Source organism: Oncorhynchus kisutch, linkage group LG4, assembly GCF_002021735.2.
Source record: "Oncorhynchus kisutch isolate 150728-3 linkage group LG4, Okis_V2, whole genome shotgun sequence".
NCBI lineage: Eukaryota > Metazoa > Chordata > Actinopteri > Salmoniformes > Salmonidae > Oncorhynchus > Oncorhynchus kisutch.
Genome location: NC_034177.2, coordinates 71,327,826 through 71,345,786, shown reverse-complemented (window position 1 = coordinate 71,345,786; position 17,961 = coordinate 71,327,826). Strand labels below are relative to the sequence as shown.

Sequence of the window (17,961 nt, the reverse complement as noted above, 5' to 3'; positions counted from 1 at the left end):
GTGACATAGAGCACATACTGTAAGTAAGGGCCAAGCCACACACACACACACACACACACACACACACACACACACACACACACACACACACACACACACACACACACACACACACACACACACACACACACACACACACACACGTATAACTAACCTTGCGGAAACACACAATTCACTCCCACTCCCTATTTTCCTTAAACCTAACCCTAACCCTTACCGTAACCCCCAAAATCTAACCTTAACCAAAACATTACCCTAGCTCCTAATCCTAACACTAAAACTAACCCTAGCTCCTAATCCTAACACTAAAACTAACCCTAGCTCCTAACCCTAAACCTAATTCTAACCCTAACACTAATTCTAACCTTAACCCTAAACCCCCAAGAAATAGCATATGACCTTGTTGAGACTAACAAATGTCAGAGGTGTGTGTGTGTGTGTGCGTGCATGCGTGTGTGTTTAGACAGCGATATAGGGTTGGTGTCTGACACCTGGGGACCTTTTGTTAGTCTCAACGAGGTCATATGCTATTTCTTATGTTAGATCTTTTCCATGGAAAGATAGATAATAGATACCAGATATTCTTTGCCTTGGTTTTAACTTTCACCCCATTTGCACTTTTGTCTTACCTCTCATTTTTCATTTCCTTTATTAATAGCAGGCATGTGCAAATGTGGAGAGTTTGCACCTCAGTAAGTTTGGCCTTTAGCTATCAACGCACCAAATGTCAAGTCAATCACTTATCAGCCTGTCTCAACTGTACTCAGATCACAGGTCCCCTCAAACCACCCATCCCCTCAAACCACACATCCCCTCAAACCAATCAACCCCTCAAACCACCCATCCCCTCAAACCACCCATCCCCTTCAAACCACTTCTTTCTCATCATTAATTCATTCCCTCATTCTTCTTACCTGTGGCCACAAACTTGTCCAATCACTGTCACTGTCCAGGCTCCCTGGTCAGTTTCTTGACATATTTTTGCAAAGGGGTATAAAACCCCAGAGCTTCTGAGCTGGATGCAGTGTGCTGCTGTACAAGCTTTTTCAATTTATAGTATATTTTAATTTGATGTTATAAAAGATATAACCTAGGGCCCTGATTCTGAGAGAAAAATACCTTAGATAGAGGAATGATTTTAATTTGACAATCCTCTATATTGGAACAGTAACTGGCTACTGGTAGTGAGGTTTGGTCAATATCCAGAATATTCCGAACTCACTGTGCAATGTAAAAAAAGAAAAAAAGAAAGGCAATCTTGTTGTCACAAGATGTGAGGTAATGTGTTATCCCTGGGCCATGAATAACATTAGCAAACCTGCAATCACGGTGCATGCTGCAAACTACTTTCAGAAGGGCCACTCTGCTTCTACGATAACGCTGACTTTACATTGACAAGTACCTGGTCCGGTAATGGGAAAATGTTAATGGTGAACTTCCAAAACATCTCCAAAGTTACATGATGACTGCAGGCTTGGAGGTCTTGTTAATATTATACAGGTGGGGGTGGTGAAGTCATGTCTCCACCATGTAATAAAAATCAGGGCCCTGTTCAATCAAACACTGACAACTGGTCGTTTCCGGGGCAAAACGACATTCCTCCTACACTGTGAGAAAACACTAACCATCCAGTTTAGTTTCCTGTGAGTTCATTAAATGTGTTTTATTGACTACATGAACCCAAGGGTGACTTCTCTAACTACAAGAACAATGTTATTTGGTCTTACTCCAGAAAAATAGTCACTAGTTTGATGGAGTTGGAACATCAGTGTGATTAACATGTCTGATGGGCAAGTCAGTATCACTTCAGCTCAGGCTAAATCATTTCCTGTGTTAATTGTCATACAGTTTGAGTGAACAAAGTGTTACCATTGCCAAACGGAGAGCTTTTTTAACAGCTAGCTTATGTGCATGACATACATTATCAGTTGGATAGCTGGATGTATTGTGCAGTATGCAGTATATGCATTTGGTGTAGAGACGGTTAGATGTGATGTGGTGGTGAACAGTAGTGTTTTGTATTCTGAGTCGGGTAAATGGTGGTTGGGTGTGGGTGTGGGTGGTGATAGGATGAAGAACAGTGGCACATTTTCTCTAGCAGCTTCTCCACTCTAGGGCCATAGATTCCTCTCTCCCACATGGGGAGAACATTTGCAGCAGGGAGATTGTCTTCCTTTTGCTTCTGATTTAGTCACTCAGTCAGTCACCTGTGACAAAGTAACAAGCACATTTAAGTTATGATAAAGTTTTAGTGCAACCAGTTTTTGCACAAAACTACCACTGACACTGAAAGTGGGAGCAATGCATTCACAGTAAATCAAAGGTTATATGTTATCTTTCGGTCAGAAATGATTCAAAATACACATTCTTACAGTTCAAGTGTTACCATCCATAATTGTTCAGCAAAGAGTCAATTCATTGTTTGAGACTATAGCCCAACATTTCAGTGTGCATTGTTAGTAAGATGCTTTCTATTTTCCATTAGCGTTGTTTTGAGCTCTGTTCTACTTTGCCTGGTCAAAATGGCCTGTCAAAATTTCTCACGCTCTTAAGAACTCATGCAGATATAATCAAATAAGACTGGAGTTATTAATGACTTTTGGGAGGGAGAAAATTAAGCCTCTCAAGCAGTCTTTTACACCCTACGGCTCTCAGACAGACTCCATTGGCCCTACGGTTAATGCCCTAGGATCTTCCCCTGAGATGAGAGAGAGAAAGAGAGCGGAGGAGTGGAGAGGGGTGATAGTGAGAGAGAGAGATTAAGGGAAGTGTGGTGTGGAGAGAGAGAAACACAAAGTGGCTGAACTCTGGTGCTCAAACACTAGGCATGCCTTGGAACTGTTGTCAGAAGACAGACTAGGGTCCCCCAGCTACATCATAATTCACACGGCACAAATGACCTGAGGGCCCAGGAGGAAAGGGTGGCCTCAGCACTCAAGGGAGTGATTGAAAAAGCTACTTCCACTTTCCCCAACGCACAAGTGGTTATCTCCACCCTGGAACCACGAAAATACGTTCAGCCTGCTACCATGCAGCGGGTGAATGCAAGCATTTCGCAAGGCTGTGACTCAAAACCTAATGTCTACCTGGCCCACCACTCCACCCTGAACTTGAACAGCCTTTATGACCAGGTCCACCTCTGCAAGGTAGCAATCCTAACTTTTGCCAGGACCCTGAAGGACATCACCCTCAACCGTAGCCCCAGCACCTCACACAGGAGCAACAGAGCAACGGACACCCCGCCGAGACCAGCGAGACACCCTCCCAGAACTGCAAGACCCCCTCCTGAAGGTCCTGCACCGAGAGACCCACACCAAGAGGACCTACACCCAGACCACAGCATCACCAGCCACACCCGAACCAGATAAGACCACCCCAAGATAACCCTTGCCACATCCTAGGTAAAGCCCCGCCTTATCTCAGTTCGCTGGTCACCATGGCAGCACCCACTCGTAGCACGCGCACCAGCAGGTATATCTCACTGGTCACCCCCAAAGCCAATTCCTCCTTTGGTCGTCTTTCCTTCCAGTTCTCTGCTGCCCATGACTGGAACGAATTGCAAAAATCTCTGAAGCTGGAGACTCACATCTCCCTCACTATCTTTAAGCACCAGCTGTCAGAGCAGTTTACAGATCACTGCACCTGTACTTAGCCTATCTGTAAACAGCCCATCTATCTACCTACCTCAACCCCATACTGGTATTTATTATTTATTTTGCTCCTTTGCACCCCAGTATCTCTACCTGCACATTCATCTTCTGCCGATCTACCATTCCAGTGTTTAATTGCTTTATTGTAATTACTTCGCCACCATGGCCTATTTATTTCCTTAACTTACCTCATTTGCACTCACTGTATATAGACTTTTTGTTTTCTTTTGTTCTACTGTATTATTGACTGTACGTTTTGTTTATTCCATGTGTAACTCGGTGTTGTTGTATGTGTCAAATTGCTATGCTTTATCCTGGCCAGGTCGCAGTTGCAAATTAGACTTGTTCTCAACTAGCCTACCTGGTTAAATAAAGGTGAAATAAAATAAAAAATAAAATAAAATCCTATATAGGCCCCCCCATATCCGACCTATGCCCCTTCTGCCCACCCCATGCCCCCCGCCCCTGCGGCAAGAACCTCAACATGACAGCAGACATATACCCAGGCCGTGAGCACAGTAACAGGCCCAACCCCAAGCCCCATCCTGCAACCTAAGAGGTATGTATCAGATGCTCAACATGCTCTGCTCACTCCTACTGTGATGGTCCTGGCCTAAACTACATAAAAACACCATTCACCAAACTACCAGGTGTGAAACAGGGAAGAGACCCAGGGGGAATGCTAATTTGGTATAGAGCAGACCTAATCCTTCTATTAAATGAGTCAAAACAGGAACATTTTACATCTGGCTAGAAATTAAGGAAATTATCACAGAGAGAAATGTCCTCATGTGTGCTACATATATCCCCCCCTTTAGAATCCCCATACTTTAATGATGACAGCTTCTCCATCCTAGAGGACAATTTACAGGCCCAGGGAAATGTACTAGTCGTGGCAATCTAAATAACAGAACTGGACAAGAACCTGAATCCCACAGCACACAGGGGGACAAACACCTACCTGGAGGTGACAGCATTCCCTCCACCATATGACCCCTGGACACAATTACGACAACATAACCAACAAAAATGGGCTCCAACTCCTGCAGCTCTGTCGGACCGTGGGTATGTACATAGTCTATGGTAGGCTTCGAGGGAACCCCTTTGATAGGTACACCTATAGCTCATTTCTTGGCAGTAGAATTGTAGACTATCAGGTATCAAGGTAAGACCCAAGTGCAGACTGTGTGAAGTAACAATGTTTATTGTAACAGGGGCAGGCAAACAACAGGTCAAGGCAGGTAGGGGTTGATAATCTAGAGTAGGAGCAAAGGTACAGGATGGCAGGCAGTCTCAGGGACAGGCAGAGTGGTCAGGAGGGCAGATACAGTGTCAGGACAGTCAAGGGTCAAAAACCAGGAGGACGATAAAAGCTTCTGGACAAAGACATGCGCTGACAGGACAAATGCTGGTAATCTTGACAAACAAGATGAACTGGCACAGACAGAAAACACAGGTATAAATACCCAGATGATAATTGGGGAAGATGGGCAACACCTGGAGGCGGTGGAGACAAGCACAAGGACAGGTGAAACAGATCAGGGCATGGCAAGACTACTGACCTCAACCCAGAGTCTCTTAGAGCATTCACAGTCAGTCCACAGACACCCGTATCAGATCACAGCAAAATCACACTCTACTTGAACAGAGCTATGCTGAATCAGGAGTCATCAAAGTCAAATGAACTGAATACTATCTAGAAATGCTATAGATGGAATGGAAGTAGTGTGGAAATCTACCAAGAAACAATTAGGCAACAAGAAATTCAAAAATGTTTGACTGCAATAGTGAAGGTGTAAGCTTAGCAGTAGAAAACCTAAACAGTGTATGCGACCTCTCAGCTTCCCTATCAAATCAAACATTTCAAGCAGACGACCTAAGAAAATTAACAACAATGACAATGGTTTGATGAAGAATGCAAAAACCTAAGAAAGAATTGAGAAACCTATCCAGCCAAAAACATAGAGACCTAGAAAACCTGAGCCTTCACTATGGTGAATCACTAAAATAATACAGAAATACACTACGGAAAAAGAAGGAACAGCACGTGAGAAATCAGCTCAATTTAACTGAAGAATCTATAGAGTCAAAACACTTCTGGGAAAATTGGAATTCTAAACAAACAACAACACAAATAGTTACAGTTGAAGTCGGAAGTTTACATACACTTAGGTTGGCATCATTAAAACTTGTTTTTCAAACACTACACAAATGTATTTTTAACAAACTGTAGTTTTTGCAAGTTGGTTAGGACATCTACTTTGTGCATGACATAAGTCATTTTTCCCAACAATTGTTTACAGACAGATTATTTCACTGTATCGCAATTCCAGTAGGTCAGAAGTTTGCATACGCAAAATTGACTTAGCCTTTAAACAGAAAATGATGTCATGGCTTTAGAAGCTTCTGATAGGCTAATTGACATCATCTGAGTCAATTGGAGGTGTACCCGTGGATTTGAAGGCCTACCTTCAAACTCCGTGCCTCTTTGCTTGACATCATGGGAATATCCAAAGAAATCAACCAAGACATCAGAAAAAAATTGTAGACCTCCACAAGTCTGGTTCATCCTTGTGAGCAATTTCCAGACACCTGAAGGTACCACGTTAATATGTACAAACAATAGTATGAAATTATAAACACCATGGGACCACGCAGCTGTCATATACCGCTCAGGAAGGAGACACGTTCTGCCTCCTAGAGATGAATGTACTTTGGTGCGAAAAGCGCAAATCAATCCCAGAACAATAGCAAACGACCTTGTGAAGATGCTGTAAGAAACAGGGACAAAGGTATGTATATCCACAGTAAATTGAGTCCTATATCGACACAACCTGAAAGGCTGCTCAGCAAGGAAGAAGCCACTGCTCCAAAACCACCATTAGAAAGCCAGACTACGGTTTGCAACTGCACATGGGAACAAAGATCGACCATTGTCATGTTTGGAAGAAAAAGGGGGAGGCTTGCAAGCAAAAGAACACCATCCCAACCGGGAAGCACGGGGTGGCAGCATCATGTTGTGGGGGTGCTTTGCTGCAGGAGGGACTGGTGCACTTCACAAAATAGATGGCATCATGAGGGAAAACATTTTGGGGATATATTGAAGCAAAATCTCAAGACATCAGTTAGGAAGTTAAAGAGTGATCTTCCAAATGGACAATGACCCCAAGCAAACTACCAAAGTTGTGGCAAAATGGCTTAAGGACAACAAAGTCAAGGTATTGGAGTGGCCATCACAAAGCCCTGGCCTCAATCCTATAGAACATTTGTGGGCAGAACTGAAAAAGCATGTGTGAGCAAAGAGGCCTACAAACCTGACTCAGTTACACCAGCTCTGTCAGGAGGAATGGGCCAACCAACTTATTGTGGGAAGCTTGTGGAAGGCTACCCAAAACGTTTGACCCAAGTTAAACAATTTAAAGGCAATGCTACCAAATACTATTTGAGTGTATGTAAACTTCTGACCCACTGGGAATGTGATGAAAGAAATAAAAGCTGAAAAAAATAATTCTCTACTATTATTCGGACATTTCACATTCTTAAAACAAAGTGGTGATCCTAACTGACCTAAGACAGGGAATCTTTACTCGGATTAAATGTCAGGAATTGTGAAAAACTGAGTTTAAATGTATTTGGCTAAGGTGTATGTACATTTCCGACTTCAACTGTATCTATCCAAAATGGAGATGTATGGATAAACTACTTCTCCAATTTTTTGGGGGGGGCTCTATAACAAGGAACAAACAGCAAAAATGTATACGTGATCAATTGTGAATCTTATAATTAAAGACTAGCAGAAACCACTGGATCTTCCAATTACATTGAATGACCTACAGGACAAAATACAAACCCTCCAACCCAAAAAGGCCTGTGAGATTGATGGTATTCTAAATGAAATTATACAATATACAGTCCAAAAATTCCAATGGGCTATTCTTAAACTCTTTAACATCATCCTCAGCTCTGGCATATTTCCCAATATTTGGAACCAAGGACTGATCACCCCAATCCACAAAAGTGGAGACAAATTTGACCCCAATAACTACCGTGGGAAGAGTCAACAGCAACTTTGGGAAAATCCCCTGTATTATTGTTAACAGCGGACTCGTACATTTCCTCGGTGAAAACAATGTGCTGCGCAAATGTCAATTTGGCTTACCAAATGACCATACAAATGACCGTACAACAGACCACGTATTCACCCTGCACACCCTACCGTTCAAAAGTTTAAATAGTACCTGCAACACACCAGTCCCAACGTTAACAGTGAAGAGGCGACTCTGGGATGCTGGCCTTCTAGGCAGTGTTCCTCTGTCCAGTGTCTGTATTTTTTTGCCCATCTTAATCTTTTATTTTTATTGGCCAGTCTGAGATATGGCTTTTTCTTTCCAACTCTGCCTAGAAGGCCAGAATCCCAGACTCGTGTCTTCACTGTTGACATTGAGACTGGTGTTTTGCAGGTACAATTTAATGAAGCTGCCAGTTGAGGACTTGTGAGGCGTCTGTTGTTCAAACTAGACACTCTAATGTACATGTCCTCTTGTTCAGTTGTGCACCGGGGCATCCCACTCCCCTTTCTATTTTGGTTAGAGACAGTTTTGCTGTTCTGTGAAGGGAGTAGTACACAGCGTTGTACCAGATCTTCAGATTCTTGGCAATTTCTCACATGGAATAGCCTTCATTTCTCAGAACAAGAATAGACTGAAGAGTTTCAGGAGAAAGGTCTTTGTTTCTGTCCATTTTGAGTAGCCTGTAATCGAACCCACAATTGCTGATGCTCCAGATACTCAACTAGTCTAAAGAAGGCCCGTTTTATTGCTTCTTTAATCAGACCAACAGTTTTCAGCTGTGCTAACATAATTGCAAAATTGTCAATTAGCCCATTAAAACGATAAACTTGGATTAGCTAATTGCCATTGGAACACAGACGTGATGGTTGCCGATAATGGGCCTCTGTATGCCTATGTAGATATTCCATAAAAGAAACAGCCGTTTCCAGCTACAATATTCATTTACAACATTAACAATGTCTACACTGTATTTCTGATCAATTTTATGTTATTTTAATTGACAAAAAATGTGATTTTCTTTCAAAAACAAGGACATTTCTAACTGACCCCAAACTTTTGAATGGTAGTGTATATCAACATATTTGCGAGGGCACTAGAACAGGCTGCTACACCCGGCCTCACCCTACTAGAATCTGAAGTTAAATGTCTACTGTTTGCTAATGATCCGATTCTTCTGTCCCGAACCAAGGAGTGGCTACAGCAGCACCTAAGCCTTCTGCACAGATTCTGTCAGACCTGGGCCCTGACAGTAAATCTCAGTAAGACAAAAATAATGGTGTTCCAAAAATGGTCCAGTTGCCAGGACCATAAAAACCAAATTCCATCTAGACACTGTTGCCCTAAAGCACACAAAAAACTATACATACCTCGGCCCAAACATCAGCGCCACAGGTAACTTCCACAAAGCTGTGAACAATCTGAGAGACAAGGCAAGAAAGACCTTCTGTGCCATCAAAAGGAACATAAAATTTGACATACTAATTAGGATCTGGCAAAAATACTTGAATCAGTTATAGAACCCATTGCCCTTTATAGTTGTGAGATCTGGGGTCCACTCACCAACCAAGATTTTACAAAATAGGATAAACACCTAATTGAGACTCTGCATGCAGAATTCTGCAAAAATATCCCGTGTACAACGTAAAGCAACAAATAATGCATGCAGAGCCGAATTTGGCCGATACCCGCTAATTATCAAAATCCAGAATTCTAGCGATTCCCAAACCTTCCATGACAAAGCCATCACCTACCGAACAATGAACCTTGGAGATTAGCCTCCTAGGTGGCAGGTAGCATAGTGGCTAGAGTGTTGGACTAGTAACCGAAAGGTTGCAAGATCAAATCCCTGCGCTGACAAGGTAAAAAATCTGTCTTTCTAACCCTGAATAAGGCAGTTAACACTGTTCCTAGGCTGACATTGAAAATAATAATTTGTTCTTAACTGACCTGCCTAGTTAAATAAAGGTTAAAGAAAGCAAGATGGTCCTGGGACTCTGTTCACAAACAGACCCCAAGGTGCTCCAGGACAGCAACACAATTAGACCCAACCAAATCATGAGAAAACTAAAAGACAAATACTTGACATGTTGGAAAGAATTTGCAAAAAAACGGAGAAAACTAGAATGCTATTTGGCCCTAAACAGGGAGTACACAGTGGAGGAATGACTGACCCAAAATTAAGGAAATCTTTGACTATGTACAGACTCAGTGAGCATAGCCTTTCTATTGAGAAAGGCTGCCAAAGGAAGACCTGGTTCTCAAGAGAAGAGCACACTTCCCACAATATGAGGTGGAAACCGAGCTGCACTTCCTAACATCCTGTCAAATGTATGACCATATTAGAGACACATTTTTCTCTCCGATTACACAGACATACAAAGAATTCAAAAACAAATCCAATTTTGATAAACTCCCATATCTGTTGGGTGAAATACCACAGTGTGCCATCACAACAGCAAGATTTGGGATCTGCTCTCACAAGAAAAGGGCAACCAGTGAAGAACAAACACCTTTGTAAATACAACCTTTATTTATTTTCTCCTTTGTACTTGAACTATTTTCACTCATTACAGACATAATATGACATTTGAAATGAATGTATTATTTTGGAACTTTTGTGAGTGTAATGTTTACTTTTGTTTATTTCACTTTTGTTTCTGTATTTCACTTGCTTTGGCAATGTAAACAAATGCTTCCCATGCCAATAAAGTGCCTAAAAAATGTCAATTGAATTGAGAGAGAGGGACAAGAGAGGACAATAGTGAAAGATGGTGATATGCGGTGTGAGCCACAAAGTAAGAGTGAATGAAGAGAATGAACATGTATACCAACAGAAAGCTCCTCCATGTCGTACACCACAATAGTATGACAGCATGCCACTTCTCATTGTGAATGTTCAGACCACATTTTGTGCCCAACAGCAGCAGTAGTTGAGACATACAAGCCCCCTGTCCTCTCAGAGCTGCCTATCTATCATCAGGTTAATTACAGAGAGGGACTTATGATAATTCTCAGAGTAGCTAATACCCTAATGACCACCACTGCTCCGAAGGTTCGGATAAAGATGCATGTTAATTAATATTCCTTCAGTATTCCAACACATTTGCCTTTCCATGCCACAGTGATATAATTATAGAGTATGATGAGGGGAAATGGGGCTACAGGGAGAGAAAGGAGAGAGATTCATAGAAAGAGAGGGGGGGTTGATAGAGAGTCAGCGGGGGGGGGGGGGGGGGGGGGTTAAAGAGGCAAAATCAGAGAAAGATAGGGAGAGAAATACAGTCCGTCTATCCTCCATTATAATAGTGGGGTATGACTGTTGTAGAAAACCCTCAGTCCACTATACAAAGTGTGACCTTTAACTCTCAAAGTGTGACTATCTAATTCTCCCTTACTTCTGAGTGAAACAGTGCCTGTGAACCTAGGAGTCTAGGTTCATAAACTCAGTATCCTTTCTATACCCAGGCACTCTGGACTTTTGTTCCTAATGAGAACGGTACAAGTTGGCACTCTTTTTCATAGTCCTTAGAGTTGGATATGAACAATTGTCCTCCACCCTTTGTTGGTATGCTTTTTTCTGCTGTGTTCCCCAGGAGATGCAGTTGTATGTATGCTGTGTGTCTCTTCTCCCTGCTATTGTATTGTTCTCCCTCCATTGGACAGTCAGGATTATGTGACTTGAACTGTGTAAGAATATTCACAAAGTTGCTTATTTATGTGTATTTTATCATGGTTGTCTTTGTTCTTCTGAAACTGACATGAGGGGGTGTCACAACTCATTATAATCCTGGTGCCATACAGCTTTACAAAGCAACTGCAGCAGCGCTGTGTATCACAGCCATCCGGGACCAGAGAGGGACTGTGTTTCAAAGATACTGGAGTCATTTTCAACTTCATAGAGAACATTTACCATGAGAGTACAATGGTGTGATGATTTAACATTTGGCTGCTTCTTTTTTAAAACATTGAACAATACCAGTACACAAATTAAAACATGTAATTTTTTGCTGCCTTCTATTAAAAAACAAAGTTACACTGACATTATTCTATTGTATTGAATTACATTACAAATAATTTTGGCAGTCACCCCACTTGTATATAAATGGTGCGACTTACATTCAGAAGGAAAGATATTCAAATACTTTTTTATTCTGGTGACTTTGGACAAAGTAATTCTGTTCAACCCTTTCTCCTTTGCTCTGTGACGTTTTCTCTCCAGCCACTGACAAACAGAGCTCTGACCTCAGTTGCTGTATAAGGGCTTAAACAAAGCTGTTCTCTCCCTGAGGGTGACACAAGGCAAATCAACTGATCCTTGATTACACACATCCTTGATTACACACAGGCTTTGTGATAATCCCAATCAACAGCTCAATCGATCATATTTGTATGGGAAACAGTTCAAGTGAAACTAAAAGAGGGAAAGAGACAGATAATGTTAAGGGAAACATTGACCTTACAACTCTATAATTTGGATGATGCCTTATATGAATCAGAACAGATGTTCTATGAACAGGTGCTTCTGAGGGATGGTGGCATCACTGCACTTTTACTTGCTAGCATGATAACAGGAAACTCCCGAGAGCAAGTGGGACAGATTAAGAAGGGGGAGGGGAAACGACTACAAACTATCAGGGCAAAGCTACTGCCTTTTTAAGATAGGGAAAGTGGGGGGGAGGGGTGTATGGGCCACGGAGACCCATGAGGCGGCACATAATTGGCCCAGTGTTGCCCGGTTATGGGAGGGTTTGGCCGGCTGGGATTTCCTTGTCTCGACGTGCTCTAGCGACTCCTTGTGGTTGTGCCAGGCGCCTGCAAGCTGACTTTGATCGTCAGTTGGACAGTGTTTCCTCTGACACATTCGTGTGGCTGGCTTCCGGGTTAAACAAGCAGTGTGTCAAGAAGCAGTGCAGCTTGACAGGGTCGTGTTTCGGAGGGCGCATGGCTCTCCTTCACCTCTCCCAGGTCCGTAGGGGAGTTGCAGCGATGAGACAAGACTTTAACTACCAATTGGACCACGAAAAAGGGGGGAAAGTTAAAAAAATGAAATATATATGGGCCTGTCAAGGACAAGGTAGAGGAAGAGGAGACTGTGGCTGAAAGATCACACTTTGTATGCTGTGGGGAACATAAATCCTGGTGGGCCTTCATAGCAGACTTGATCACACACCTTTTTTGTGGTTGCAATAGTGTTGTTCCAATCTCTTTAATGGATGAGCTCCCAAGGGTGCGTCCCTGTGTGTGCGTTGGTGCGTGTGCTTAGAGATCAACACACATTTTTGCTTGTACGTTATATGCAGTATGCATCATGCATGTATTCTCAGTCTGCTTCAACATAATTCCCTCACTACCAGACTCCCACACTTCTCAAGACCCTTCACATTCCACCTCCATCCCTGCCTGTTGTCAACCCAGGGCCTGGAGTGGCTTTAGTACGCTGTCGAGCTAATGGCTGAACGGCCCACAAGCATTAAGACATTCATCTACACACATTGCAGGCTAACTAGCTCCCTAAGTCTCACTGCAATTTAGTCAAGTCTCCAAATAACCCACTTACCCTCACTGCAATGCGCTCCTGGCCTCTCAATATCTGATTTCTCCATGCCCTGTGAATTGCCCACTCACTGCCGTAGCACTCTGTTGGCTCTGTGTTTACACAACTACGTCACTCCTCTTAACAGCTGTTTCTTTAGCACCTAACAGGAATGTTACTCCAAAATATTTTCTAGCCCTCTTCTAGAGGTCTGGAATGGCGGTCTGTTCCCTAGTAATCATAGGTTGGATCGCTTGATTTCATACAGCCTGATAGTACTGGAAAGCTGACAACAAAAGGGTGATACTGTGGCTTCACTAAGACTTCTGCTAGGCTGTGAAATTTCCATCTGCCATATTGCGTCCATTTAACCAGTGTTTCAGCTCCGTGTTTGTGAGTTATTTAGGCCCAAGAGAAATAGGTTTTTGGAATGTGTTTTAGTTATTTAGTGCTTAAAGAAGGATGCATTGTGGGCCTCCCGGGTGGCGCAGTGGTCTAGGGCACTGCATCGCAGTCCGTGGGGCGACGCACAATTGGCCTAGCGTCGTCCAGGTTAGGGAGGGTTTGGCCGGCAGGGATATCCTTGTCTCATCGCGCACTAGCGACTCCTGTGGCGGGCCGGGCGCTGTGCACGCTAACCAGGTTGCCAGGTGCACGGTGTTTCCTCCGACACATTGGTGCGGCTGGCTCCTGGGTTGGATGTGCGCTGTGTTAAGAAGCAGTGCGGCTTGGTTGGGTTGTGTATCGGAGGATGCAGGTCTTTCAACCTTCGTCTCTCCCGAGCATGTACGGGAGTTGTAGCGATGAGACAAGATAGTAACTACTAACAATTGGATACCACGAAATTGGATGAGAAAAGGGGGTAAAATAAAAAAAATAAAAAAGAAGGATGCACAGTCTCCTTCCTAATTAGTTGGTACAAGGTCTGCAGACAGTTTCAGCCTGTGAAGAAAACTGATCTAACTGGGACTAAAAAGAGCCTGACCATCTAATGAGAGAATCTCTCCTGTGGTCTGGCAGTGTTTGATCACACAGAAAACAGTGGGCTTAACTGTTGCTCCTTGGAAGTATGTGGGTGGGTGTGTGTGTGTTATCTTGCCTACCCTTAAGTGTCTGTTTGTCAATTAATTGGTGTTTGTGTGTGTTCTGATTAGAAGAGGAGGAGTCAGTGTTACAGTGACACAGACATCCAAGTAGACAGGTCAGGATCAGAACAAACAGGCAAAGCAACAAACAGATGAACATGCACAGACATGGTCAGCCAAATTAATCCATTCATCAGTGATGGAAGTCATTCTAATAGCCTTTCTGCGGTGGGTTCTTATGGGATAGCCTGGGCCGGTTTAAGTTCTTTCTCTCCTCATCTCTCTCAAAAGTGCACTCATGTTGTCCAAGTAGACACCTGGTTAATGATGATATCTCATTATATTGTGAACATGACCTGGTATCCATGTTTCTTCCTGACTATTCTGATCACTCCTTTCTTCTCCATGTTCTCCCTCTCCAGCTCTCACCAATGTGAAGTTATGGGCCATCGACCGACAATGCTTTCAGACTATTATGATGAGGACGGGCCTGATCAAACACACCGAATACATGGACTTTTTAAAAAGGTGAGGAACAGAAATACTATAAATTCCCTGTATATAGCTACATTCTAATTTTATTTTATTCCTGTTTTGTTAGTTACTATTTGATATTATTTTTAAACTCTGCATCATTGGGAAAGGTTTGTAAGCAAGCATTTCAATGTAAAGTCTACACCAGTTGTATTCAGTGCATGTGATGAAAAACATTGGATTTGATTACATTATAACATTTAATTATTTATCAATATACCAGACTCATACGACCTAGGGTTGGCGATATTGAAGTGATTTAACATTGAAGTCACATTTCCCCATTCGTATCCAGTTACATAATGATAGTTAACCGGTGCAATTGTCAAACACACGCTTGTTTGCAATTTTCGACCTGTTAGAGCCGGTGCCCTTCTGTTTTCAAACCCTAGTGCCAGGTTTGTTAATTGACCTGTCTGTCTTATGAGTCTCTTGCGCGGAGGTAGGCAGGGTGGCAGTATCTGAGCCAGTATCCTTATAAAAACAATTTCAGGCAGCACTAGTGGGGATATTTAAGACCAACCAAAAGCTGGTGTTAGCAGTAACTTGGTTGGTTATGGTATGGATTCTGACAGTGGAAGTGCAGCCTGTCCAGCCATGACAACCACATGCACATGTGTTACGCACGCCTCTGTGAAGTGGGAATGCAACACCCTGCTACAACTCAACTCTCTGTGAAGCGAAAGAGGTGTGGACTGTAGGTGCGAGTAAGGATGACAAAAGGCAGATTTTACCCCTTACTAGGAATTTATTCCTTCACACAGTAATATAGGCAAAAGGGGCTGGACGGAACCAAAGCAAAGAAAGTTAATGTCAAAGCCCCCCTCTCCTATCTTACCTGCCTAGCCACTACTTATCTAACTTAACACCACCTGGTGCGCTAACCAAAATACAGGGGGTGGTCCGCCCAGGTCTTACCTAGTGTGCCTAGACAGTGAATATACTACTCTTGCCTAAGCACTCCCTAGGTGCCTTCCCCTTTCCCCCATGGGAACAAATGAAACAGAATAACACAAACAATTTCAATAATCAAAACAGTGCGTCCTATTGACACATAACAGACATAACAGACATAACCGATCAGCTCCCTCAGCAACAACTAACATAGTACACACCAAATCGCTTTCTGAGAAACAACCAACACTACATAACCCTCAGCTCCCTGAAAAACGACCAACACCACTCTCAGCAATTGAATTCTCTATATCACAATCAATCTCTCCAGCAATGATCTTCCAGCAATGATCTCTCATCTGAACAGAACACTGGCTTTTATATAGCTTCAGAAGGAATGGGTAATTGGAGACAGCTGCATCTTGACGAGGGGGCGGGGTCAGCTCTCCAATTAGCCATGGAGTCGACCAATCAGCTGCTTGAGGGATTTCAGGAAGCCATTTACTGAAATACACACATGCAAATAAATACACCAACTACAACACAGAAACTGGGGAACGTAACAACATGGAACAAGATTCATTTTCTTTTTTGTTCCCGTAAACCTTGTATTTAGAAACATAAAAACAAATATTTGTTCACATTTCGTTTAATTTGATTAAAAACCAAGCATAGCTTCCCCTCCTCTCAATGAAGGCTGTTTTTTGGTCATGACCAATGCATTCGACAGTTAGTCAATCCTTTCATAAAGGGTTTGACTCATGAGACCTCTTAATTAATCAAAAACCCAAAGAATGTAAATTAATCAAAACCAAGCCTTAATTCACACAATAAAAAAAAAATAGCAACAATATGTCCGACACAGCCCAGGACTCATAGCCCTACCACCAGTGCTAAGATTTTCCATTGCATTTGGTTTGTTAAAATAGAGCCCAATGTCTCCTTCAAGTTTGTTACGCATCTGGAAGTACCCACTCTACCGGAAAAATTATTATCCCTTCTTCCTGCTCTCTTTCTTCTCTCTATCTGACGTTGGCATTATCATAGGGTTTGGCAGAGGAGACGGGCTGAAGACAGGGAAGCCTATTATCATATTAAAGGCAGAATTTTGTTGCACGGACATACAGCGTGGGATAAAATATGTCCTCATCAAAAGATGGAGGGAGAGGAGCGTGTCATATGCTTCAAGCAGGATATATGAGGTGCATTGGAAATGTACTGCTCTCTCTGTCTGTTCTGCTGTCTGTCCCTCTGATTGTCCCCCTGTTCTGTCTTTCACAATCTTTCCCTCTTTTTGCCAAGCAGCAGCTACTCTTCCTGGGGTCCAGAAAGCAGTTATATACAATTAAAAACATTACATTACATTTCACAACAGATTTCCCATTAAGTGTGTGCACTCAGGCCATTCCTCTACCACTTATCTACAACAAAAAAATCAATGTGTACGTGTGTGTATATTGTGTATGTTATCATGTGTGTGTAGGCGTGTGTCTGTGTGTGTACCTGTTCATAGTCCCTACTGTTCCATAAGGTCTATTTTTATCCGTTTTTTTATCTGATTTTACTGCTTGCATGAGTTAGTTGATGTGGAATATTGTTCCATGTAGTCATGGCTCTATGTTGTACTGTGCGCTCATAGTCTTTTCTGGACTTGGGGACCTTTAAGACATTTCTGGTAGCATGTCTTGTGGGGTATGCATGGGTGTCTGAGCTGTGTGCTAGTAGTTTAAACAGACAGCTCTGTGCATTCAACATGTCAATACTTCTCACAAATACAAGTCCTTCTCTCCTATACTTTGAGCCTGGAGAGATTGACATGCATATTATTAATCTTAGCTCTCTGTGTACATTTAAGGGTCAGCCGTGCTGCCCGGTTCTGGGACAATTTTCCTAAGTCCCTGTTTGTGGCACCTGACCACATGACTGGACAGTAGTCCAGGTACGACAAAACTAGGGCCTGTAGGACCTGCCTTGTTGATAGCATTGTTAAGAAGGAAGAACAGCGCTTTATTATGGACAGTCCTCTCCCCATTAGTTTACAATCCAGAATTACTCCAACAGTTTAGTCTCCTCAACCTGCTCATTTTCCAAATCTTTCATTACAAGATTGAGATTTAGGGTTTGGTCAATGATTTGTCCCAAATACAATGCTTTTAGTTTTTGAAATATTTAGATCTAACTTATTTCTTGCCACC

The 17,961-nt window shown here is 42.6% G+C and overlaps 1 protein-coding gene across 3 annotated transcripts in view; it reads left to right on the top strand.

The window, feature by feature from the left end:
* Positions 1–17,961, top strand: part of LOC109889943 (cGMP-dependent protein kinase 1) — a 134,832-nt gene that overhangs the window by 80,879 nt on the left and 35,992 nt on the right. For all 3 annotated transcript variants that reach the window (XM_020481795.2, XM_020481796.2, XM_020481794.2), the window contains exon 4: positions 14,761–14,866. In XM_020481795.2, coding sequence (XP_020337384.1) covers positions 14,761–14,866 — 106 coding nt within the window. The remainder of the gene's footprint in view (positions 1–14,760; positions 14,867–17,961) is intronic.